At 55.1% G+C, this 23,194-nt stretch overlaps 4 protein-coding genes across 8 annotated transcripts in view; 2 read left to right on the top strand and 2 right to left on the bottom strand.

Annotated features, from left to right (window-relative positions):
* The window catches only part of ELL (elongation factor for RNA polymerase II), a gene marked incomplete at its 5' end in the record, with an annotated part of 55,675 nt that extends 44,625 nt beyond the window's left edge, over positions 1–11,050 (bottom strand). Inside the window, one exon of one of the 2 annotated variants that reach the window (XM_083880005.1) lies at positions 10,916–11,050. In XM_083880005.1, the coding sequence (XP_083736131.1) occupies positions 10,916–11,050 (135 nt within the window). Of the gene's footprint in view, positions 1–9,688; positions 10,219–10,915 lie in introns of those variants that run through there. The other variant, XM_083880006.1, reaches the window with a different exon arrangement.
* Positions 11,051–11,797: 747 nt separating this feature from the next.
* FKBP8 (FKBP prolyl isomerase 8) lies at positions 11,798–17,182 on the bottom strand. Its single transcript, XM_083879970.1, has 9 exons — positions 17,164–17,182; positions 16,588–16,866; positions 16,278–16,447; positions 15,915–16,003; positions 15,443–15,660; positions 15,195–15,367; positions 15,029–15,106; positions 13,035–13,172; positions 11,798–12,646 (listed from the first exon to the last, which is right to left on the bottom strand). The coding sequence occupies exons 2-9, from the start codon at positions 16,850–16,852 to the stop codon at positions 12,560–12,562; spliced, it is 1,218 nt and encodes a 405-aa protein (XP_083736096.1). The 5' UTR covers positions 16,853–16,866; positions 17,164–17,182; the 3' UTR covers positions 11,798–12,559.
* Positions 17,183–17,443: 261 nt separating this feature from the next.
* Positions 17,444–19,630, top strand: KXD1 (KxDL motif containing 1). Of its 2 annotated transcripts, none has more exons than XM_083879971.1 (5): positions 17,444–17,578; positions 17,884–17,984; positions 18,071–18,223; positions 18,618–18,664; positions 19,347–19,630. In XM_083879971.1, exons 2-5 carry the CDS (start codon positions 17,890–17,892, stop codon positions 19,580–19,582), a joined length of 531 nt encoding a protein of 176 aa, XP_083736097.1. In that variant the 5' UTR covers positions 17,444–17,578; positions 17,884–17,889; the 3' UTR covers positions 19,583–19,630. The 2 variants fall into 2 exon arrangements, with proteins under 2 accessions (XP_083736097.1, XP_083736098.1); XM_083879972.1 differs by having other exon boundaries at positions 17,509–17,595; positions 17,863–17,984.
* A 1,525-nt stretch (positions 19,631–21,155) lies between these two features.
* UBA52 (ubiquitin A-52 residue ribosomal protein fusion product 1) lies at positions 21,156–22,625 on the top strand. 3 transcript variants are annotated; one of them, XM_083879974.1, is made up of 5 exons: positions 21,156–21,312; positions 21,653–21,771; positions 21,851–21,937; positions 22,028–22,130; positions 22,485–22,625. In XM_083879974.1, exons 2-5 carry the CDS (start codon positions 21,669–21,671, stop codon positions 22,576–22,578), a joined length of 387 nt encoding a protein of 128 aa, XP_083736100.1. In that variant the 5' UTR covers positions 21,156–21,312; positions 21,653–21,668; the 3' UTR covers positions 22,579–22,625. The 3 variants fall into 3 exon arrangements, with proteins under 3 accessions (XP_083736100.1, XP_083736099.1, XP_083736101.1); XM_083879973.1 differs by having other exon boundaries at positions 21,248–21,321; XM_083879975.1 differs by lacking the exon at positions 21,156–21,312 and adding an exon at positions 21,329–21,352.
* Positions 22,626–23,194: the final 569 nt, after the last annotated feature.

Below are 23,194 nucleotides of genomic sequence, written 5' to 3'. Positions count from 1 at the left end.
CAAAGCAAGATGCTCAGACACAGATTTTTTTTGGCCTCCAGGCAAACAGAGGTGCTCCAATGCCAACCAGGACAGTTGGGAACACAACCTGACAGACGCTCAGAATTCAGCAGGGATGTCACCCAAATTTCTTAAAAAAGCACTCAAATATTCCAGTTTTTTTTTTTCCCCTTATCACTGAGGGAAATTACCCAAGAAAAATCCAGCTGAAAATACTGAGCAAGAGAAACCTCTCTTTAGATTTCCTACCATGATAGAACCTTGTATTACATACCCTCTGCTAACAGCCTCCTCCTCCTCCAGCTCCCAGGGATGCTTTTTCTCCAGGAGGAAAAGTGAAGGCAGTTGCCTGAAGAAGTTAAATTAGGTGCTGCTTTTACTTCAGCAAGAAGCACAGAACCTGCACTGTTTCAGTATTTGCACTGCCAGGCTGCTCAGTAACAAACCTGCTCCAAAAATAAAGCGACAAACAAGTGAAAGAAAGAACACACTCTTCTCAACTGGCAAAAAAAAAAAAAAAAAAAAAAAAAAAAAACCTACCTAAAAAATAAAGTCAGATGTTTCTCTGCTCTCCGCAAGGACACCTGAGAAAAAGTTCAGGTTGCGACGAATTCCAAAAATAAACACGAAAAATTTGCAGATAAGAAGAGGAAAAACATACCAAGGCTGCTGACTAAACACAGAGAGAGACCACAGTGCCACGAAAAGACTCCCCAAGTCTGAGCCCAAAAACCCCCAGAGAATTCAGACATTCAGACAGAGAATCTCTCTTGCCTGACACAGGCAGCTCAGCCAATTCACACATGCAAAAGAAGTGGTGTGGCCACTGAGCCGGCACTTAATTGTCTGACCAGAATTTTTTTGGTCTAAATTTAACAATCCAGGCAAAGGAGTTTTGCTGGAACGTTTTTGCTTCTCTTAGCCCGAGTTAGGGTAAATGTGTTTCTTCCTGCTGTCAGTAAATTTAGCCTTAATGACAAGTAAAAAGGTCTTTAGATGGAGTTAAATGGCTTTAATTGTAGGAGAGAGCTCAAACTTGCAGCCCAATGCAGGCAGCACCCACATTAGGTATGGCTCCAAATGGTTGCAGGAAGGTTGTGGAAACATGCCTGGAACTATAACATCAAACCTTCCAGGTAATAAATCTATTTCTTCTCCTCCCTTCACGTTAAGAAAACCCCAAAGTGTGCTAGATTTTAATGCATTAAGAACAAAGTCTGTAATTCAGGAGCAGAAAAAAATGTTTGCTGTTGGTTTTTAATCACTGCCACGCTCCATGTCAGCCCAGAGTGCCTGTTCCAAGCAGATCCAAGATATCCCATTTACGTCCCTAAAGGTTAAATATGTTTTTACTTTATCCATTACCGCCTCCCTCTTCCCATTTCCACATTTGCAAAGATTAAACACTGAAGCCGCTTCCTGAGCAGAGCTGGGTGTTTTGGGACTCTCCACCAGCTCCAGGATTCCAGGCCTGGGAGAACTGGTTTGTGACAATGCGCTCGCTTGGCTGCATCGTTCTCCTCTGGAAAAAACACACTTTATTTCTGGAATAAAAACAAACCTGTGACATCTGTCGGGAACACAGCTTTCAGACACTCAGCCACCTCAGTGGCATTAGGGAATGAGGCAGGAAGCATTTGGGATTTGCTGCTTTGTGGGAAAAGCAGCAGCAGCTTCCCACAAAACACACAGATAACCAAAAGTTTCCCTTTTAGTGCTGATTAAATGCGAGAGAAGGAAGCAAAGAGCTTGTGGCCAGGACCACCGGGCTCCCATCAAAACACAGCTGCCCTGCAAGGACACGGGGTGGGAACAGCCAGCAAGGTCACAGCCACGGGTGTCACTGAAAGCACTTTTCAAAAGAAATTGGTCGCAGAGCTCCTACGCACTTCTTAAGGGACTATTTATGGGAGCAGAAGTTGTTCTTAATTCTGCAAGAAGCAGAGGTCACGATTGGGGCTCCGGCAGCTCTGAGGGTTGAACATCTCTGGAAGGGGGGAACAGGTGCTTGCCTGGCTTTAAAAAAAAAAAAAAAAAAAAAAAAAAAAAAAAAAAAAAAATCTATTTTAATGCCACAGGAACTCTCATTTCAGAGCAAAGTCCTGCTCAGTGCTGTCTGCAGTCAGCAGGATCTGCCTCAGACGCTGCTGAAGGAAATGAAGACACCCTGGTGACAGAGACTCCGACCTTCCCTGCTCCGTCATTTTTTTTTTTTACAACAGTTTCACTCTGAATCACGAATTTACGCCTCCGTTTGGGGCCGGGTGTTGGAGCCCCACGAAAAAAAAAAATCAAGGGAATTAATGAGCTGCTGCCACCTAATCAGGGCGTCCCTCTGGCAAGTGGCAGACGCACAAGGGAGCACTTCAAAGGGCCTGGAAGTCTCTCCCTGGGAGCGAGGGCTGCTCCCTTCCCCAGCATCCATCCTGGTGGCAAGGTGAGCCCAAAGCCAGAGTTGGCTTGCTGGCCTTATATGGCTTCCAAGGCACAATTTCCGCTTGCCCAAGCTCAGGCAGGGTGGAAAAAAATTTGCTTCCTTTGCTACTCCGCCCATGTTGGGCTGTGAAAAAGCATCTAGTGAAATCCTGGATGGGAAGGAAAGGGATGGGAAGAATTTCAGCTCCCTGGAAGAGGTGAAGCCACGGTTTTGGCAGCACCTTTGGGTCACCTCAAATGCTGGAGGAGCCCACACACAGGGAGGGGTGCAGAGAAAAGTTGGAATCACAGCTTTTATTCTCTGCATGCTCTGTGAAAAATTCTGATTTTTCTCACTATTCAGCTGCACTTGTGCCTTTCACATTTGATGGCAGCAAGATTTGCAGGTTAACAAGGAGTTGGGAACATTATTTCCTTTCATTGGTGCAGCCGTAATACACTTTATCATATACCAGGAGCACAGAAAACATCCTTGGCTCAGGTTTCCACACTGTTTTATGCACAAGTCAGAATTGCTGTGAACAATTCGACCTCCTGGTCACAGTCAGGTCCATGTTATCCAGGTTTAGTGTCATTATCAACTTCTCTGAGCATCACAAACAGACCAACCCTCCTATTCAATAAATAAACACAGCCACATCCATCATCCTCAACATCCACCATCCTCAACATCCACCATCCTCAACATCCACAAGTAATGGCAAAAAAACAGAGCCCAGCACATGCAGGCAATTAAAAAGCTGCTTAATTTTCAATAAATGCTCTCCTCCTGTGCATTATAAAGTTGTTTTTTTACTAAAAAAGTCTGCAGAGTCACTTTTTTTCCCCAGCTTTGCTGGCCTGTATCAAGATCATCCTTTTTTTTTTTTTTTTCACAGCAGATTTCTCTCAGTGCAAGAAAAGCAGGCAGAGATTTATCTGCAGCCATCAGTGGTTTGTCCTCACTCTCACCTGCTGGTCACCAAATGGCAGAACCCAGCTCATCCACACACACAGATTTCTCTCAAAAGAGAGAAAAATTATGGCAAAAGAGCTTATAAAACCAAGTTTTGCCCATTCCCTTGTTCCCTTTTTTCTTCTGGGGACTGAGAAAGGCAGAAACACACAGCCCGTTTGATTTTCTCATAGAAACCAGGAGCCAAAACCAACTGAAATCAGCGCCGGAGCTGGAAAGGTACAACAAAACTCACACAAACATAAAGTCTAGACACTGAAATGTGGAAATATGATTCAAATAACCACAACTGGCACATAAAGCACTGATTGCAGCCCGTCGCAGAACGGGCCTCGGTGGAGGGAGGGATAGAGAAGGAAGATGAAATTAGCTTTTCCACCTCAGATGTAGAAAATATAGATCCTGTGGGCACAGTGATATGGATTGAGACGGAGTTTCTTCCGTCCTGCCAGGATTTTTTTGTTAAGATTTTAAGTAAAAAAAGTCTGCTCTTGCTAAATAACAACAATCAGATGAAACTGCCATCTACAATCACGGAATGGTTTGGGTTAGAAAAACCACTAAATTCAGTTTATTCCACTCCATGCCATGAGCAGGGACATCTTCCACTATCCAAAGTTGTTCCAAGGTGGTTTTGGACACTTCCAGGGTTGGAGCAGCCCCAGTTCCTCCAGACCTGCTCCTATCTCCTCACTGATCCCATATGAACCTGCCCCAGCTATCACATGGCTGCTCTTATCAAAAGCACGGCTCAACTCACACATCTATATGCTCAAAACACAGAGCCCAAGCAGCCAAGAGGATGTTTGTACTGATGAAATCTAAATACTACCAAAGATTTAAGCAATTGGTCGCTCTCAGGAAGTTTTGTGGTACCTGCTGAACTGCACCACGTGTGGACGTGAAGCTGAAGGACAAAGTCTGTGTCTACCATTAAACCCAACAGAGTCCAAAAAGGAGAAATATCTCAATTTTTCACAAAAATTTGAGCTGAAGTGTTTTCTCCTGTATAAAAGCCTGCACAGAGGGAGAAAGCAGAGGGTTAACCACGATCAGGCTGGAGCAGAGCAGGGAAGATTCCAGGTGGGTGGAGGTGGGCAGCTCACTCAAGCCCTGCTCACCAGAGCTGACCTCTTTTTTTTTGAGTTAAACAAATGCTGGTTTCTTTAAATTAGAAAAAGGCACTAATCCAATGTAAAGAAAGGAGAGACCAAGAGCACGGAGCTGTGTTTTTTCTAGACTGTAATGCAAAAAGGATTGGATTTTGGGGAAGTCTGCTCTCTCAGTACAGCAGGGACACACACACCACTCAGCAAACCGACTGCTGAGGGGTTTAGCAAGCTCTTTAATATATAAATTCTTGAAAAAAAAACCCAAAATCCCCAGTTAAAAGGCAATACCAGATTACCAGGGTATGTAAAAGTTACCTTAGGTACATGGGATGTTCCTAAGCAACACATGAGCTACTACAGAAAACTCTTATCAGCAAATCCAAGCTCCTTTCCTGGGTAATTCATCTAGGTCAAGCTAAGGCACGTTGAACACCAAAGGCCAGTTTTGGTGATGCCTCTCTCTCTGTATCCACCCTGGATGAAATATTAGCACAGTTCAGGTTATCAGCATGTATTTTTCCTGAGCATTAAATTCACTGCAGATCCTCCAGAAACAGCATTAACCTTAATTATTCAGAGGTAACTCGATCCCAACCTTCCTGATGTTATGACGCTGAGTGACGACCACTTTTCCCTCACCTTGCCAACTCCTCCTTCCCCAAAATCCAAACAAATCCGGGATATTACACAACTATGACCCCCAAAAATGAGGGTAACCCAGCACAGGATCTCAGACACAGGGGATCCCTTCAAAGTCTACCTAAACTCCATCCATTCAAACGCATTCTCGTGTGCATTAGCAGCAAAAGCACTAAGTCAGCCAAAATGTATTCTTCTCCCATGGATTAGCTGGCACAAATTAGTACGGGAGTGACGCATGCAGTCTGTCCCTTCCCATTTTTCAACATGCACAAACACCGGGGATTTGGAGACGCTTCGCAAGTTTCTGCTTACAAGTTACAGGCCGGGTTTAAATGGTCTGAAACGCGCAAATTGTTCGGAGATAACACTGGAGACCTCAAATGCTCCTTTCCCAATAAAAACCTCCCCTCCCTCGGCGGCGATAAAGGCGCTGCTGCTGTCCCAACAAGGCAAAGGAACTGTTTCAACAGCCACCAGGCCCTTGTGCCAAGCTGCACCAGGACAAAAAAAACCAACTCGACAGGACAGAGAACTTGAGAAAAGTCCTGATGATGTTGGAGGATTGCTCTGAGCTGACCAGCAGGAGCCACTCCAGGCGGGACACGGGTCCTTGGGAGACACGTTGTTCAGGCTGGAGTTTAAAAAGATTATTGTAATAGTTTTCTTTTTTGCTGTTTAAGTGGAATGAGAAGTCAGAATATGCTGGAAAAGAGCAAGGGTTTGATTTTGCTGGGTAAGGAACACAATCACCACATCCAGCTGCCATCGATAAAATATCCCACTTAAATTTAAAAAAGTAACAATCCAGCCCCATATAAATAACATAAAGGGTTAATCTTCTAGCTTGCTTCCCCCTGCATTGCCAGAGAGCAAAAATTATTAATTCAAATTCAACCTCTCCAATTAATGGCAGGGTATGTTTTGCTGATAAAAAGCAGATCATGTTTGATTTAAGAAAAAAAAAAAAAAAAAAAAAAAGAAGAAAAAAGAAAGCATCATCAGTCACAAGGATTCTGTCACAAACTTTCTATTTTCCCTTGGCACGTCACCAATTAGACCTAGTTCTTTAGTCTGCTACCACCAGTATGAAAAAAAACCATAATGGCTTTATAATTTGCCACCGAATCCCATAGCAACTGTACGTCACTTTAGATGTAAATTACAGACAATTCCTTCCAATGCCGTTTGAAAACTATAGAGATGAATCTATAATTTGAGCAGATCCAAATGCTATACAGTCGAGAGAGAGGGGAAGAAAAAAAAAAAGCTTCTCTAAATAATTGAAAGGAAACTGCCACGGGCCAAAACATTGCTTGTGCACAATGTTCAGAGTCTCTTTGTCCCCTTCCTTCCAAATGGGAGGTGCCACATTCAGGTCAACGTGAAGAACATTGAGCAGGAGTTGAGCAGTTCAGGGCGTTCTGCAGATCCTGTCCCATTTTTGCTGATGAGCCGTACGTGTGTGCGATGAGCTTCCTCTCCAGCCTCCTCTGATTCATTCAGTCATGTCACCGACTCATGTTCCCGATGTCGTAAGAGCCTCAATTTTGATGGACTACAGCACTCAGTGAATTAATAGGACAGGAAAAAACAGGTTACGGGGAAAGGAGGAATGATGCAAAAAAAAAAAAAAAAAAAAAAAAAAGCTTTGAGATAATTCGATGAATTTTGATTCGAAAGCCGGATTTGTTGTTCTCCTCCTGACACCTGCGAGCAGCTTTCAATTCTCAAGTCAGCATGAATACACATTACCCTAAAGACCCTGTAATGACAGCACAGCCTTCATTTTGTGTTTCGTGCTTTGAACACAGCAAGATGAAGGAATCTCCAAAACCTGCTCCAAAAGCCAAGGCTGGGAAGTTATTTCAATAAATAGCAACTCCAAGGGGTCGGGTTAACCCTCATTTTCAAGGGATTGTTTCTCTCCGGTTGGTTTTAGAGCAGAAAAATGATGATTTGGGAAGCCACTTCTATCAGACCACAGTCCCAAAACTCAGCTGGGTGAGCACAGGGACAACGTGCTTTGGTTATCTCAGCTTAGTCCCCAATAAATATTTGTGCATCTGCCAAAGTTCACCAGTGAATCAACCGGTGGCTTCAGTTCAAAAACACTCCGGGGTAGAAAGGGGCAGAGAGGGACAACGAGAGCAGGACGTGCTGCTCAGCTGCATCACCAAGAGATGCTACAATCTTCTTTAAATCCTCCTAAAACCACCAGGGCAAGGCAGGAGCAGAGTTCAGCCATCCTTAGGTCAACATATTAAGTGACAGGAAAAAGGTGTGCGACTGCATCACGTTGCTTGCTATCAAACAACCACAGAGAGTGGTTTACAGAAATGTGTGGAAGTTGGGAAATTCCCAGGTTAAGGTTCCAGGAACAGCCCTAAAACACTGTTTATGTGCCATTGGCACCTTCACCACAAAGGAGATGGAGCCACTGCCAAGGGACACTCAGGTTTGCCGTGCAGTGTCTGAATCAGGCAGGAAGATGGGGACTTACCCAGCAGGATGCTGCTGAAAAAACAGGTGTGAAAAATAAAGGATGAATGATAGCTAAGGGTGGTAGGTGAGGATGGTAAAATATCTCCTCATTGAGGACAGGAATGAAAGAGGAAAGCAGAAGTTCCCTTGTACCTGGACAGGGGCTGGAGCAAAGCTGGGGGAAGAGGAGAAGTGATGGGAAAAGTCATAGAATCATCTAATCCCAGGATCATTTGGGTTGAAAAGACCTTGAAGACCACCCAGCTCTACCCCCTGTCACAGACAGGGACATTTTCCACCAGATCAGGTTGCTCCAAGCCCCATCCAACCTGGCCCTGCCTTTTTGGGGGCAGTGGGAATGCCTAAGCACGTACACACCCCCAAAAGGAAGGCAGCAAACTGCAGGCTACTCTAGAATTACACTCCCTGGAGAAACCAGAGTTGTGAGCACACCAGACTGGCTCCATTTCATCAGTGGACAGACCAACTCAGGACACACTTCCCACCACTGCTCAGCCCTCTGAGCTCAGGAGACAGAGCTCTCAGTTTCACAACTGTGGGGAAACAGTTTCAGGGGCAGCAAGTTTCACAAGGAGCAGCTGGGTGACATCTCACCATGTCCCCTCTGAAGACAGTGCTAATTCTCTTTTTAAGGCTCCTATCTCTTTCAGGTGAGCTACTGAAGAAATCTTCCCCAGGACTGAGAGAACCAGCAGCTCTGTGAGCTGGAGCTCCACGTCCTCTGTACCTGACACAGGAACAGCTGGCTAGAACAACAAGAGTTGAGGATCAATATCTCAGAATCACAGAACGGTTTGAGCTGAGAGAGACCTTAAAGCTCAACCTGTTCCAAACCCCTTTCATGAGCACCTTCCACTAGACCAGGCTGCTCCAAACTCCATCCAGAATGTGGATCCCTGACCATTTTCTTCCCTAGGACACAGACAACTCAGCAGAAACCCAAGAGCACAGCTCAGCAGAGGCCCAACAAGACAAATATCTGTTTCTCCACAAGCCTGCTGCCTGATCCACACATGGTGCAGTTCCACACCAAGCCTGCAACTGCTCTGGCACCAGGGACACTCCAAACAAATGGCAGCTCGCCCGGCTGGGTGATCATTTTTGGATTATGTAATCCCAATACATTATTATTAGACCAAGAACAAACTCGACCAAGGAACTGAAGACATTTCCCTGCCCGTTCTGGCAGAGGGACAGAGCCCTTGTCGCAGGGATCGCGCACGGACGTGCTACCCCGGTGCCCCAAACAGGTCAGACTGCACACATTGGAACTCCAGGTAACACAAAGAGCAGGATTGGATTCCAGGCCATTATCCACATTACACAACTCTGGCCCTCAGTTCCACCACCGTTTCAGACCAAACCAAACCGAGCCGAGAGGAGCCTGAGCAAGTTTTTTCCATTTAACGACTGAGGCCCAAAATTTAAAGCGGAGCTGGAGTGGACAAACACAGGCTGCAAAAGGTGTGTGCTGGAGGTGGTTCCTGGCAGGGGCCGGGCACTTCCGAGGAAGCTGAGACATTCAACAAGCCGAGGAAACTGTTTATAGAACCGATGCAGAAGGAGCATATGTGTTTAATAGCCCACTAATTGTTGCGTTATTCACTACACAAACAAGCAGCTCTTCTGCCCTTATCCCTTCCTGCCCAGTTAATCACCAGGAGCCTCTGACTATTTCTCTTTTGGGTGGCGGTGAAGGAAGCAAAGTTCATTAGTGGCCTTTGGCCACCAAACAATCCCGAGCCCAGACTTCATTTAGAAAATAAACACCACTATTCATGTGTGACATGGACTCGGAATAGCTTCCCAAAAATATTTAATGCAGCTGCCTGGAGTCTTCCTACTCTCCCTCCCCCAAAATAAAAGGCTTTCCCAATATATAGGGGAAGAATTATTCGGATTATGTGTTTCATTTTTCACAGAGGAAAAAAAAAAAAGCTAATAATTCAGTATACCCAAGTCACTTATTCCTCCTGACTTCTCATAATGCTGATAAACACTCATTAAAATATAAGTTGATAAACCCTGGTATAGTCATTACCTTCGTCCTCATACAGAGATTGCCCAATTCAGGGATGTGATGTAACCAACACCCTAAATTAAAAATAGTGTTGTGACAACATATGGTTTATCCTACAGAAGCTGGCAGGCAGGACGTTCCTAATGACAAACGGGTTTAGGCTCCCAGCTTCCCCCAGCAAGGTGAGGAGACAGAAATGCTCGTCGCAGGATCAGAGGCGGCAAGAAAAAAAATAAAACAAAAATAAAATCACACTAAAAATTAACAGTTTTGAACCTCTCTCCGGTCCATCCCAACACCAGCTGCCGTGCTTTGCCATTATTCTCTATTTACATGACTAATAAGCTCTTCTGGACGCATTTCAAGGAAAACGGCACGGAAAAGACAATCTGGAAATTTCAAAATACAGCCTGAACGTGCCTTTCCTCTCCTCCCTCTCCCCAAACCACCACCACTCCCGGGAGGAGAACACCGAACCGGCGGGGGATGAACAACCGGGGTGTCCCGGGGAGGGGACAGCGATGGAGTGACCCCAGCCCCAAATCCGGGATGGCAACACCGGGAATGAACCCACCGCCCTCCCTCCAGCTTTGGAAACCCACGTCATGTTCACCGGGGAAACCGGGAGGGGGGAACCGACGTCCTTTAGCCCCCCTCCCCAGACATTTACGGGGATTGACGGCAGCTCCCCGTCACCTCCTGGGGAGGGGGGACACACTGAGAGCCCACCCACCCCTGTACCGAGACCCTGGGGTCCTGTCACCCACCCCGGGGGGACACACTGGGGGTCCCCGCTCACATATAAGGATCCCCCCACAATAATTACAGAATGAGGGGGGGGAAAAGCACCGACACCTCCCGGAGCCCCTTCTGGAGGATCACGACCCCTCCCCGGTCACTCACCCACCGGGGGGACCCCGCAAACACCACCGGGGATGAGGAACACAGCGGGGCGTTACCGGGAGTCCCCTGCGGTGTCCCTCGGGCACCGGGATCGCCCCCCCCGGTTCCCCGGTCACTCACGGAGAGACGTGGGGGGGGAAGGCCGGGAGGCTCCGCACTCCCTCAGCTCCTCACTGGGAAGTCCCCCCGCCTCAGGCCGCACTCCCACCTCACAGGGAGCTCTCCCCCCTCTCACCTCCCCTCACATCCCGCCGCTGCCGCCCTCACAGCTCCGTCCGGGGGGCCTCGTGGCGGCCGCCCGCTCTCCCTCGGCCTCCGCCCGCCTCACAGCCGTCACCCCCTTACCTTACAGGCCTGGTAGCTCTCGAAAGCGCGCAGGGCGCTCTCCGTGAGCTTGACGTGGAAGACGGAGACGCGGGTGCCGCGGCCGAGGCGGCCGCAGGACAGCCCGTACCCGCGCTCCGCCTGCAGCGCCGCCATCTTGGGACCGTCTCCCCCTCCGCGCCTGGGCCGCCGGGGCCGCCCGCCGCCGACACGCCCCCTCTTATGAATTATTCATGATGCGCCTCTCCGCCGGCCACGCCCACGCGGGGAGCCTGTTGCTGGGGCGAGGAGGTGGGCAGCGGGCGCGCTGATTGGTTGGGTGATGCCGGGCGCCGTGCTGGATTGGTCAGTGGGGAAGGGGGAGGCGGGGGTATGTAAATAGAGCGCGGGGCATGCTGGGGAGGGTGGTCTGGTGCAGACGGGGAGCGCTGCGGGAGCGTGGGGAGGGGGCGGCGGGTGGGGGAACCCCCCCCCCCCCCCCCCGCGATGGACCCCTGGGAATGAGCCTCTGACCCACCCCGGGCATTTAACCCTCCGGGTGTGGGCTCCTTGGAACCCCTGACCACAAACACTCAGCCGGGAAACTCTTGAACCCCCTGGACCTCCCAAGCATTACATCCAAGGGCGTGAGACCCCCAGGCATGAACCCTTTGGGTATGAGCCCCCTGGGCATGACCCTGTGTGGTGGACTCCCCCAGGTGTGAATCCCCCAGGCATGAACCCCCCAACCCTGCAGACCTCCCCAGTCATGAGGACCCCAGCATGGACTCCTGATCCCCAGGTAGAGCCTGAAGGTTCCAGGCTTCCCCCAGGGCAGATTTTGGGATCCCAGGCTTCCCCCTAAGCATTTTCCCCCCTTTAAGACTCTATGTGTCCCCATGTGTGGCAATAAAGAGGCCCGAATGTGAAGGAATTGTCCTTTATTTGGGAAGTTCACAGTCAGTTTGGGGTGCAAGGACAGTGCTACAGCCCCCCCAAGAGCAGAGCTGAGGCTGGGCAGCGGCGGGCGCTGGGGGGGCTGCAGGGCAGGGAGGGACCCCCGATGGGCTTGGACCCACAGGAAGACAGCCTGGACAGGGGGTCCCCAGCGCTCCCCTCCTCCATCCCTCCCACCGCGGGTTTCTTTGGCTTCCTTTGGACATTGCACGCTCCAGGGATGTGCAGAGGAGGGCAGCAGGTGCCTCCAGGAGGGCTGAGTCCCTGCCAGCCCCCCAGGAAATCAGGGAATGTCGCTGCATCTGCCCCTGGGCACATCCACATCGCTTCCCACAGCTTCCTTCTCCGTGCCTCTCCCTGCCCATCCCGTCCTGGCAGCAGCATCACAACACTCGGGATGGGCACAGCCAGGACATGAGGCACCTCTCGCTGACCCCCACACACTCAGGGCTGGGGGCTGAGCCCCTGATTGCCAGGGGGCTGCCTGGGGGTCCCTGCTCTGCCAGCAGCTCCCTCCCCACAGCTGCACCTGCCCAAGGTGCCAGGAGGGACATGGGGAACGTCAGGAGAAGAGATCCAGCACCTCTGGCAGAGAAAAGCATCCGTGTTCCTGGAGCTGCGAGGCCGTGGGAAGGGGTGGCAGAGCCTGGGGGGAGCCCCTCGGCAGAGACAGAGAGAGGCAGGACACACACACGGGTCCTGTGCCAAGGGGCCACCCCGGTGCCACCCTCAGTTCCTGGCCGCGATGACCACGGACAAGGCCACGCCGCCCAGCGCGATGGCCGTGGCACCAAAGAGCCACTTCCAGGGGATGGACTGTGGAGCAGAGCATGGTGACGTGAGGGGCTGTGCCCGTGGCAGGGGACACGTGTCACCCCACCTGCCCTGCCTGCCCTGCCTCCTGGACAGGACATCCCAAAAAGGCCACAAGGACAGCGTGTGCTGCCCGGCTGACAGCGCTTCCCAACGGGCAGCTGGGAGCAAAGTCCAGACCCTCCAGCTGGCATGGCTGGGATCCGGTGGACACAGCCAGGAGCACGGGCTGTTATCAGTGTTCTCCAGGCACAGCCCCCCTGCTCCCACAGGATCACTGTCCTGACACAGCCCGTTCACATCCTGCTCAGGAGCAGGGCTGTGTCCCTCCTGTGGGACCTGGGGGACACTGACACACCCCCTATAGATCCCCAACCCGAGAAAGCCTTACCCAGGGCAGTTTGTCTTTGCATTTCCCAGGGGTGCCAGCAGCACTGGGATTCCCCAGCATCTTCCTGTACATCTCTGTCTCCACGTTCCTCTGGTCCGCGTGTTTCTTCACCAGCTTGGAGAGCTCAGCGTGGATGGTCTGGGGAGGACAGTGTGGTGTTATCAGCCCTGCACCATCCCTGCCTGCCAGGGAGGGCACAGCAGGTTCCACCACCCCTGGGAAGTGCAGGAATGTCGTGGAGGAGCTTAGAAACAGCTGAGGGGGTGATCAGGCCTCATCCTGCCCCAAGGCCATGGGGCTGCACCAGGCTGGTGTGGGACACCCTGTGGGTCCAATGCCCCTCTGTCCTTTTTGGCTGCTCAAGCCACTCCCCGCCTTGCAGCAGGGAGCAGAGCCCAGGGCTGATGCCAGACATCAGGAAAGGGATTTTATCCTTTAATCGAGACAGGAAAGTGTCTGCCTGGAGGACAGACATGCGCCAGCTTCTCCCACTTTCTGTCTGGAAAGCAGGCTGGGAAAGCGGGCTGAAAACTCAGCCTGGTGGGAAGTGGGATTGCAGCAAGACCCGCAGCGTGTCCACACCTGCCCTGCTGGGGCAGGAAAAGGCCCCTGAGTCCTGTGTAGGGCCCAAAGGATTCCCAAAAGCAGCAGGGAGCTGAGCAGGGCAGTGTGGCAGGAGGACGTTGTGGTGGCCCTGGTGGCACGGCCATGCTGTGCCCTCTGCTGGGGGACACATCTCCAGAACACCAGCTCTGCCAGCCTGTGCCACGCTGGGAAAAACTGCCTCCAACACAAAAATCTGGACGTGTGGAGGACAAAACACTCCTCCTTGGAGCTCACCACGGCTGTCACATCATCAGACAACCACCAGCTGCTCCCAGAACACTTCCAAGGGGTCAGGAGAGGGAGGCAGGTGGAGCCCAGCATTTCTGGAGTGTTTTCAGCACCGGTAGCCGTGGCCCCTGAGTCACCCACGCCGCGACTGGAGCCCGGCAGCAGCCGGGGAGGGCAGTAATTTGCTGTACTTGTGGTTTCACTGGACACGTCACTGCCGGGCATTTGGATTTTCCAGCCCTCTCCAATTAAAAGCTCCATCGGAACTGGGGAGCAGCCGCCCTGCCCAGGGACGTGCCAGGGGAATGGTTTCCAGTGCTGCTCCTTCTCCAGCCTGACCTTGCTGGGAAAGGAAGGGTTTGGGGTCCTGCTCGCCCTTCCAAAGGTGCTCAGACCACCCCTGAAGGTGCTGTGGGGTCACCAAGCACCTGTTTGTGCCACATCCCACCCGTGACCTTCAGGGATCATGACACAAAATCCTGATGGGTCTGGTGAAATCCCCATGAAAGAAATGGATACAACAGACCCAGACAAGCATTAAAGCCCATCTGGAGAGGCAAGACCCTCAAGGACAACCCTGTGCAGGCAACACCTCCCTGTCTCCTCCCAGTCTCGCTCCTGCTGGGGTCATTTCCTGGCACTGGTTTTTGATTTCTCCCGAGGCTCCAGTCCTGCAGCTGATCGTTAACTGACAGGAAATTCCTGACCAGGAGCTCGCCCTGCCCGGGCGCTGGACCGAGGTCTGGCTGCTCCCACCACCTGGTGATTCACTCCTGGGGCTGCTTGGCGAGTTTGTGGGGACTCAGCTCTGCTCCACTTCCCTCAACCGCAGCACGAACTGCCCGAGCCACCTGGGGAACCTGGAGCAGCCTGGACCATCCCCAGGGGATGGCTGGAGTGGCAGGGAGTCCTGTCACTGTCCAGGACCAAAGGTTAACCAGGCAACCTCACAATGTGGAGATAAGGGACCCACCAGCCCAGCCACACTCCACGTGGTCCATCACTCCCCAGGCTCTGGGGGTTATTCCCAGCCTCCCTTCACAGAGCTGGGGACAGCTCCAGGGGGCTCTCAGCCTTCCAGAGGGGACAGGGACAAGAGAGAAGCATCCAGGACACCCCCAGCTGAGGGGGATCACGGGCAGCACACACCTCCAGCCTACCTTGTTTGAAGGCTCCAGCTTCAACGCTGCCTTCAGGATGGGAATGGCCTCTCTGTATTCTCCCTGCTGAGCCAGCACCTGGTGGAGGGTGACACATGGATGGAGCAGAGCTGAGGCCTGTCCCTCAATCCCCTGCCAATGCCACGGAGAAGGGACCCCTCCTCACCTTCCCCTTTCTGAAGAGAGCCTTGATGTTCCCCGGCTGGTGCTCCAGCACCTGGTTGCACGACTTGAGAGCTGCCTTGAAATGGTCCAACTTCAGCTGCGAGGCCGCCAGGTTGTTGAGACACTTCACCTTCACGTCCAGCAGCTCGGCCTCCTCGTCTGGACTGAAATCCACTGCACAGACCCCCGAGGGTGGGTTACAGCAGGGCCAGGAGCCCAGGTGAGCTTGTCTTGAGTGGGAATAGGTACCTTTGGAGCTGGAGCCCACGATCCTGAGGGCGATGTCGTAGGAGTTGATGGCCAGCACGTAATCTGCCTGCTGGTAGAAGAAGTTGCCTCGCTCCCTTTTGCGGTTGGCCAGTTGGATTTTCTCCTTCCCGCTGAGCAGCTCCAGGTCTGGAGCGTCCTGAGCTGCCAGCAGCTCCACCTCCAGCGTCAGGGATGTGTTGGGAGGGATGTCAGGGCTCCTGCACAAAGCCAGGCCACCACTGTCACCTCTCAGGTGCTGGGGCTGGATGGATTTAGCACAGAAATCCAAGCCAGGGAAGATTCCTGGGGCAGGGAATGATGTGGATCTTTTTACTCGAGGCAGGACATGCTGCTCGTGGCCAGTGAGGAGGAAGCAGAGGTTGGACAGCTGGGCTGTCACCAGGAGAGCAGGGCACAGCTTCCCCAGCCCTGTTTGGGACCACCTGCTCCACCTGAAGCGCTGCCAGCTCACCTGCCCTGAGCTCCGTAGCAGTACTTGGCGTCTGACACGATCAAAGCTGTCTCCCCCATCTCCAGGAGCTGCACACACAGGTCCAGAGCCTGCAGGGAACGACGTGGGATCACGGAAAGGACTGTAAAGATCATCCAGTTCCAACCTCCTGCCACGGGCAGGAACATCTTCCACAAGATCAGATTGTCCCAAGTCCCTCTAACTTGGCCAAAATCATGGAAAGGGAGCACGAGGAAGGGCAGAGGGGCCACTTTGATCCACAAATGGGATGTCACTGATCACAACCCCCCCTGCAGCCCCTGAGGTGAGCTCCTGCTCCCCAGGACAGTGACAAAGCCAGGTGAGCTCCCACCCAGTGCTCACCTGCAGGACATCACAGTCCCCCAGCGTGAAGGTGAGGGCAGGGTCCTCCTCCACCACGGTGCCATCCTCCAGCGTGGCCTTCAGGCGGATTGTCACGTCCTGGCCCTTCTGGGGCCGGCTGTCCACCCCCTGCCCTGCCACCAGCGTCTTCTTCCTGAGCAAACCATTCCCTGGGCACGGAAAAAACAGAGACACATCGGGACACGGTGGGGAGGGAAAAGATCCCACCCTCCTCTCCTTCCTGCCCGGCCTTCCTGGCACCTGCAGCGCTGAGGAAACCCGAGAGGCCCCAGAATCTTGGGGGACTCACCCAAAACATCGAGCCACTCCTGGGGGTCCCCGGCCGCCTCCCCCGTGCCCGGCTCCGGGGGCTGCGCGTCCTCCCGCGGCCGGCCCACGTCCTCCAGCGGGGGCAGCTCGCTCAGGTCATCCTCGTCGTCCTCCCCTTCCTCTTCCAGGACCTCGAAATCCTCCGCCGTGTCCAGCTGAGCCGCGTCCGCCTCCTCCTCCAGCTCGGTGCCGGTGCCCGCCCGGCCCGGGGAGCCGCTCCTGGGTTCCTCCCCGCTGGACGCCATGGCGGCGGAGCGACCTGGAGCAGGGGAGAGAGAGGACAAGGATGGGGCCTGCTCTTACCGGAAAAGACGCTCCGCCGGACCGGGAACCGCCGGGACCCTCCGGGAGCGGGGGATGCGCAACGGGACAGCGGAGACTCCGGAGCGGCGGGGAAGGATCGGGCCTGGCGGGGGCGGGGGCTCGGTCCCGGTGGGCTTGGGGGGGTTTTCCCGGTGGGATCGGTGGGGGGAGGGGGGTCCCGGTACCGGGAGGGGGGGGGGGGGGAGGGGGTACCCGCCCCACGTGACCACCGCGCGCCCCCCGCCGCTCCCACCTGGCCCCCCGAACGCGCGGGCGCAGGCCCCGCCCCCACGCTCCTATTGGCCCGGCCCCGCCCACCGCGCGACGCCATTGGGCGGGGAGCACGCCCGTCAACTGCACGCTCCTCCCCTCGACGCCTTAAAGGCGCCGCTACCGGCGCGGCCGCCCTGGCGGGGAAAACAGCGGAACCGAGGGTTCGGCACCGGTACCAGGGGTTCGGCACCGGTACCGGACACGCTCCGTGATGCCCGCGGGGGTCGCGACCCTCTCACCCGGCCGGTCTCTGACACTTCCGGCTCGGCGCGGTGACGTCGAGGGGTCGCGCCACACGTGATCCCACACCCGGAAGCAGCGCGGAGCCGCCGCCGGTGCCGCCCCCGGTACCGCTCCCCTCCCGTCATGTGAAGCGGCGGGACGGGCTCCTGCAGGTGCGGGGGCATTGCTGGTGGGAGGTGACAGGGACAACAGTGAGTGTCCCCGAGGGAACCGGGGGCTGGCGGCGCTACCGGGGGGCTCGGGGACCCCCGTTACCGGCGTGTGGGGCCGCCCCGGGACGGGGCACAGCAGTGGGATAGCCGGTACTGGGTGCACGGCAGGGCGGAGAGGGACCCGCTATCACGGAAGGGAAGAGGGGTGGTCTCCGTTACCGGCGCGGAGGCTCCGGTATCTCGGGTGAGAAACAACCGATTAAACCCGAGACCCCGGGGCTGAGCCGCCCCCCTCGGTCCCGCAGGCCACGATGGAGCCCACGGCCTCGCAGGTCTTCTGCGGGAGAGTGCTGGGCATGGTCAACGCCGAGGACGTCAACGCCATCATCCTGGCCCAGAAAAACATGTGAGTCCCTTTGGGAAACAGCCGGTGGGGAAACCCGGTACCGGCACCCGGAGCTTTGCCGAGCTCCCTGTGCCTCCCCCGAGCAGGTTGGATCGGTTTGAGAAGACCAACGAGATGCTGCTCAACTTTAACAACCTGTCCAGCGTCCGCATGCAGCAGATGAACGAGCGTTTCCTGCACCACACCAGGACCCTGGTGGAGATGAAGAAGGACCTGGACAGCATCTTCAGGAGGATCCGGTGGGAAACGGGGTGGGAACGGGCAGGGAGATGGCTCGGGGGCAGTAGGGGTGTTAAAGTGGGGCACAGGTTGGAGTTTTGGGGGGTAATGAGGAGGGAAATCTGTTGGGGAAGGGAAAATGTATGATTGAGTAGCGAGTGGAGGTTGGAGATTTGGGTTTCTGTGATCCTGCTCTGGGTGGGATGGGCTGTGCTGCCTCAGGAGTGCTCAGGGTGCTCACAAAATGTGGGATTTAGAAATTCAGAAGCACTCCGTGTGCTGGGGAGGGAATCTCTCAGCTTTGGGATTTGTTTGGATTGTCTATGTGACTGCTGGAGGCTGAGGGAGCTGTAGGGCAGCTCAGCTCCAGATCCCTCAGCTCCCCACGGACTCGGATTGTTCTCTCCTCCCCAGGACACTCAAAGGGAAGTTGGCAAAGCAGTACCCGGAGGCTTTCAGCAGTGAGTGATTCCTAACACGGGGGTTTACACAGTCACAGAATGGTTTGGGTTGGAAGGGACCTTAAAGCTCATCCAGTGCCACCTCTGCCATGGGCAGGGACACCTCCAACTGTCCCAGGCTGCTCCAAGCCCTGTCCAGCCTGGCCTTGGGCACTGCCAGGGATCCAGGAATAGCCACAGCTTCTCTGAGCACCCTGTGCCAGGGCCTCCCCACCCTCCCAGGGAGGAATTCTTTCCCATTATCTTATCTATCCCTGCCCTTTGGCAGTGGAAAGCCATTCCCCTTTCTCCTGGCACTCCACACTCAATTTTCCTCCTGTGGGAAGAGTCTCTGTTCCTAAGAACACATGAGGCATTTCTAAGGAATCAGGAGTCCATGTGCTGGCCTGTGGCTGCTTCCCTAAAACTCCAGAAAACTTAATTTCACATAAAACCCCAGGAAATTGCAAACAACCCCTAATTTACCTGCTGGTGATTTGGCCAGATCCTTTAAATCCCTGCTACAAGCAGAATCAGGGAATTTTCTCTCCTGGTGCCCCAACACCCCAAACAAGCAGAATCAGGGAATTTTCTCTCCTGGTGTCCCAACACCACAAACTTTAACAAGGAGAATCAGGGAATTTTCTCTGCTGGTGTCCCCAGCACCCCAAACTTTTAACACCTCCCTCTCTCCCCCTCCCAGACATCCACGAATCCCCCATCCTGGAGGACGACGACGACTTCGACCCCGTCCCCAAGAGCACCACGACCACCATTGCTACCTCTGAGCAGAGCACGGAGTCCTGTGACAGCAGCCCCGATGTCATTTCCCCCACCACCAGCCAGGATTTTGAGGATTTATCCCAAGGCCAGTACGATGGGCCAGCCGTGAACGGACAGAGTCTCACAGATGAGGACACGGCCAACGGCCTGGACTAGGAGGCCACATCCTGCCCCCCTTTGGAGAACTTTCTAATCCTGTATTTATATTTGTGTGTCTCTATTTTTTTTTCGCTCGGGAAGAGGGGAAGCGAAGGATGGCTGGGAGAAGCTGAGGGAGGAAGGTGCTGCCTCTTTCTTGCCTTGATACTGCTGCTGAGAGAGGGGTAAAGGCACCGCTGGCTTCAGGGGGAATCAGTAAATCCTGGGTTGGAAATGCCTCTTGTCCTCCCTCGTTCCTGTGCTCAGGAGAGCAGCTAAACTTCATCAACTATGTAGATTTTTTTTTTTTTTTTTTTTTGGTGCAGAAATGCTGTTTTTGGGGCCACAGGTGTTTATATTTCATAAGGAATGCTGCCTCTGTGCCCACCAGCTCTGTCCCTGCTGCTGATGGACTTGTGCTGGCTGCGTTTTCCACTGCTGGGATGAGCCAGAGCTGTGTTTCCCTTTGGTTCTCACACTCAACCCCTCACATGGTGCTGCTGGTTGCTCCACAGGTTGCTCCAGGAACAGGAGCTGTCCAGGTCTTTCTTTTCCACCAGCTTTGTGGTGTGGTGGAGGAATTGTTTGGCTTTGGGGTCCTGATGGCCTGGGAGGGGGTGAGAGTGGGGTTTGGAGGACTGGGTTTTGGGGCTGATCCTGGAACAGGAACTGTAGGACCCACTGTGAGGTTGTGGAGTCAGCATGGGGATGGTTCCAGGGCTGTCTGGGTCCATGGGGTCAGTGGTCTTGGCACTTTGGGGCCAGTCATGGGTCCAGTCCTGTGGCTGTGGGGTCAGTGTGGGGCTGGTCCCAGGGCCCTGTGGGCAGTGCTGGGTTTGGTGACCAGTCCCAGGGGCTGTGAGCAGTGCTGGGTTTGGGGACCAGTGCTGGGTTTGGTGACCAGTCCCAGGGGCTGTGGGCAGTGCTGGGTTTGGGGACCAGTGCTGGGTTTGGTGACCAGTCCCAAAGGCTGTGAGCAGTGCTGGGTTTGGTGACCAGTCCCAGGGGCTGTGGGCAGTGCTGGGTTTGGGGTGGGCAGTGTCTGGAGACTCGTCCCAGGGGCTGTGGGCAGTATCAGGTTTGGGGACTGGTCCCAGGGCTGTGGTCAGGGTTGGTCCGGTCCCAGGTCCGTGCAGACCCTCCCGTGGCCTGTCCAGTGGTGCCGGTGTCACCCCGGCAGTGACGGGGCAGTACCGGGGTCACCCCGGCAGTGCCGGGATTATCGCGGGGCGGCGCCGGTGTCACCCGGCAGTGACGAGTCTGTCACCGCGGGGCGGGGCCGCTGTCCCCACAGGCGGGGCCGGTGTCCCCACAGGCGGTGACGGGGCTGTCGCGGTGCCGGTGTCACCCCGGTAGTGACGAGTCTGTCACCGCGGGGCGGGGCCGGTGTCCCCACAGGCGGGGCCGGGTCCCCACAAGCAGTGACGGGCCGGTCGCGGGGCGGGGCCGGTGCCCCCACAGGAGGGGCCGGTGTCCCCACAGGAGGGGCCGGGCCGTCGCGGGGCGGTACCGGGACTGTCGCGGGGCGGTGCCCGTGTCCCCACAGGCAGTGCCGTGTCCCCACAGGCTGTGCCCAGTCCCCACAGGCAGTGCCGTGTCCCCCCAGGCGGGGGCGCTGTCCTCACAGGCGGTACCCATGTCCCCACCGGCAGTGCCGTGTCCCCCCAGGAGGTGGCGCTGTCCCCACCGGCAGTGACGCAGCCGCAGTTCCGGTCCCGCCCCCCTTTCCCTCAGCAGCGCGGCCACGGGTGCGCGCGGTGCGGGACCGGAGCGGGCCGCGGGCCGGGGGTGCGGGCCCTGCATCCCGGGAGGGGCCGGGGGATCCCGGGATGGGGGCTGGAATACGGGAGGGAGGCTTGGGACCGGGGGAGAGGGGGCTGGATCCCGGGATGGGGCTGGAACCCCGGGCGGGGCCCTGGATCCCAAGGGAGGGCCCGAAACCCGGGGTGAGGGCTGGATCCCGGGAAAGCAGGGCTGGATCCCGGGAAAAGTGCTCGGGAACGGGGTTTTCAGAGGGTTTGAGGGGTCGGGGACGGGACACGGCCACAGCGGGGCCGGCCCGGGCTGACTCGGCCGCTCCTCCCTCAGGTGAGAAGGCGCCAAGATGCAGATCTTCGTGAAAACCCTCACGGGCAAAACCATCACCCTCGAGGTGGAGCCCAATGACACCATCGAGAACGTGAAAGCCAAAATCCAGGACAAGGAAGGTACTGGCGGGGCCGGGGGTCGCGGGGTGGCCCCGCGGGGGTCCCCCGGTGTCCCCAGCACGGTGATTGTGTCCCGCAGGAATCCCCCCGGACCAGCAGCGCTTGATTTTCGCGGGGAAGCAGCTGGAGGATGGCCGCACCCTCGCTGACTACAACATCCAGAAAGGTGCTTATTTTGGGGATTTTTTTTTTGGAGGGCGATTTTGGCGTGCTAGTGCTCCTTTCCCCACAGTGTGACACTGATCTCTCCTTACAGAATCCACCCTGCACCTGGTGCTGCGCCTGCGAGGGGGGATCATCGAGCCCTCCCTGCGCCAGCTGGCCCAGAAATACAACTGCGACAAGATGATCTGCCGCAAGTACGTCCCTTGTGTCCCCTCCCCGTGTCCCCTCAGCCCTTTTCCTCCTCCCAGAGCCCCTTCCAGGTCCCTGTGTCCCCTCCCCATATCCTCTCAGCTCTTTTTCTGCTCCCAGAGTCCCTTCCAGGTCCCTGTGTCCCCTTCCCGTGTCCCCTCAGCCCTTTTTCTGCTCCCAGAGCCCCTTCTAGGTCCCTGTGTCCCCTTCCCTGTGTCCTCTCAGCCCTTTTTCTGCTCCCAGAGTTCCTTCCAGGTTCCTGTGTCCCCTTCCCGTGTCCCCTCAGCCCTTTTTCTGCTCCCAGAGCCCCTCCCCAGTGACACGGGGGGCTCTGCTGAGCTGTGTCCCCCTCCCCTCAGGTGCTACGCCCGCCTGCACCCCCGTGCTGTCAACTGCCGTAAGAAGAAGTGTGGGCACACCAACAACCTGCGCCCCAAGAAGAAGGTCAAGTAGAGCCTCCAGCCTTGCTTGCGCTGGCAAATAAAGTATTGCAACGCTTAGTCCTCGTTTTCTGGTTTTTTTTTTTTTTTTGCCGAAATTGGTGTGGTTTGCAATAAGTGGGGGTTGTGGTAGGGCAGGAGAGGAGAGGGAGGGATGGAGGGGTGGTGGTGGTCAGTGGCTGCAGCAGTGTGTGCACGGGCTGGGCCAGCACTGGGATACCCCTGCTCACCTGTGGGGATCATCCAGGGACTGGACCAGCACCAGGACCACACACAACCCCCCTGTTCATGCACTGGGACCCCCCCAGTCACAGGGGGTGATTCTCCAGGACCCCCTACATGTCCCTACTCATGCACTGGGACCCCCCAGTCATAGAGGGTGACTGTCACCAGAACCCCCTACACGTCCCTGTTCATGCACTGGGACCCCCCCAGTCACAGGGGGTGATTCTCCAGGACCCCCTACACGTCCCTACTCATGCACTGGGACCCCTCTGGTCACTAGTGCAGGGTCTGGATGGACACCAGGACCCCCAGGCCATGTGCCCACAGCACAGAGGGGCACCGGGACCTCCTCGGTCCTGGGCTCTCCCTGTTGGGCTCCAAACCCACCAGGACCCCCGGCCGCG

This window comes from Zosterops lateralis, assembly GCF_965231275.1.
Source record: "Zosterops lateralis genome assembly, chromosome: 29".
In the NCBI taxonomy this organism is placed as follows: domain Eukaryota; kingdom Metazoa; phylum Chordata; class Aves; order Passeriformes; family Zosteropidae; genus Zosterops; species Zosterops lateralis.
Note: the sequence above shows the minus strand (reverse complement) of the source record. Positions and strands in the feature narration are given on the sequence as shown.

Bases quoted from the DNA above. Each gene is read 5' to 3' on its own strand.
- KXD1 (XM_083879971.1), top strand. From the start codon at position 17,890: ATGGAGCCCACGGCCTCGCAGGTCTTCTGCGGGAGAGTGCTGGGCATG. The intron at 17,985-18,070 runs GTGAGTCCCTTT...TCCCCCGAGCAG, and splicing joins ATCCTGGCCCAGAAAAACAT to GTTGGATCGGTTTGAGAAGA. The intron at 18,665-19,346 runs GTGAGTGATTCC...TCCCCCTCCCAG, and splicing joins GTACCCGGAGGCTTTCAGCA to ACATCCACGAATCCCCCATC.
- FKBP8 (XM_083879970.1), bottom strand. From the start codon at position 16,852: ATGGCGTCCAGCGGGGAGGAACCCAGGAGCGGCTCCCCGGGCCGGGCG. The intron at 16,448-16,587 runs GTGAGTCCCCCA...TTCCGTGCCCAG, and splicing joins GGAGTGGCTCGATGTTTTGG to GGAATGGTTTGCTCAGGAAG. The intron at 16,004-16,277 runs GTGAGCACTGGG...CGTTCCCTGCAG, and splicing joins GGGACTGTGATGTCCTGCAG to GCTCTGGACCTGTGTGTGCA.
- UBA52 (XM_083879974.1), top strand. From the start codon at position 21,669: ATGCAGATCTTCGTGAAAACCCTCACGGGCAAAACCATCACCCTCGAG. The intron at 21,938-22,027 runs GTGCTTATTTTG...CTCTCCTTACAG, and splicing joins TGACTACAACATCCAGAAAG to AATCCACCCTGCACCTGGTG. The intron at 22,131-22,484 runs GTACGTCCCTTG...CCCTCCCCTCAG, and splicing joins GACAAGATGATCTGCCGCAA to GTGCTACGCCCGCCTGCACC.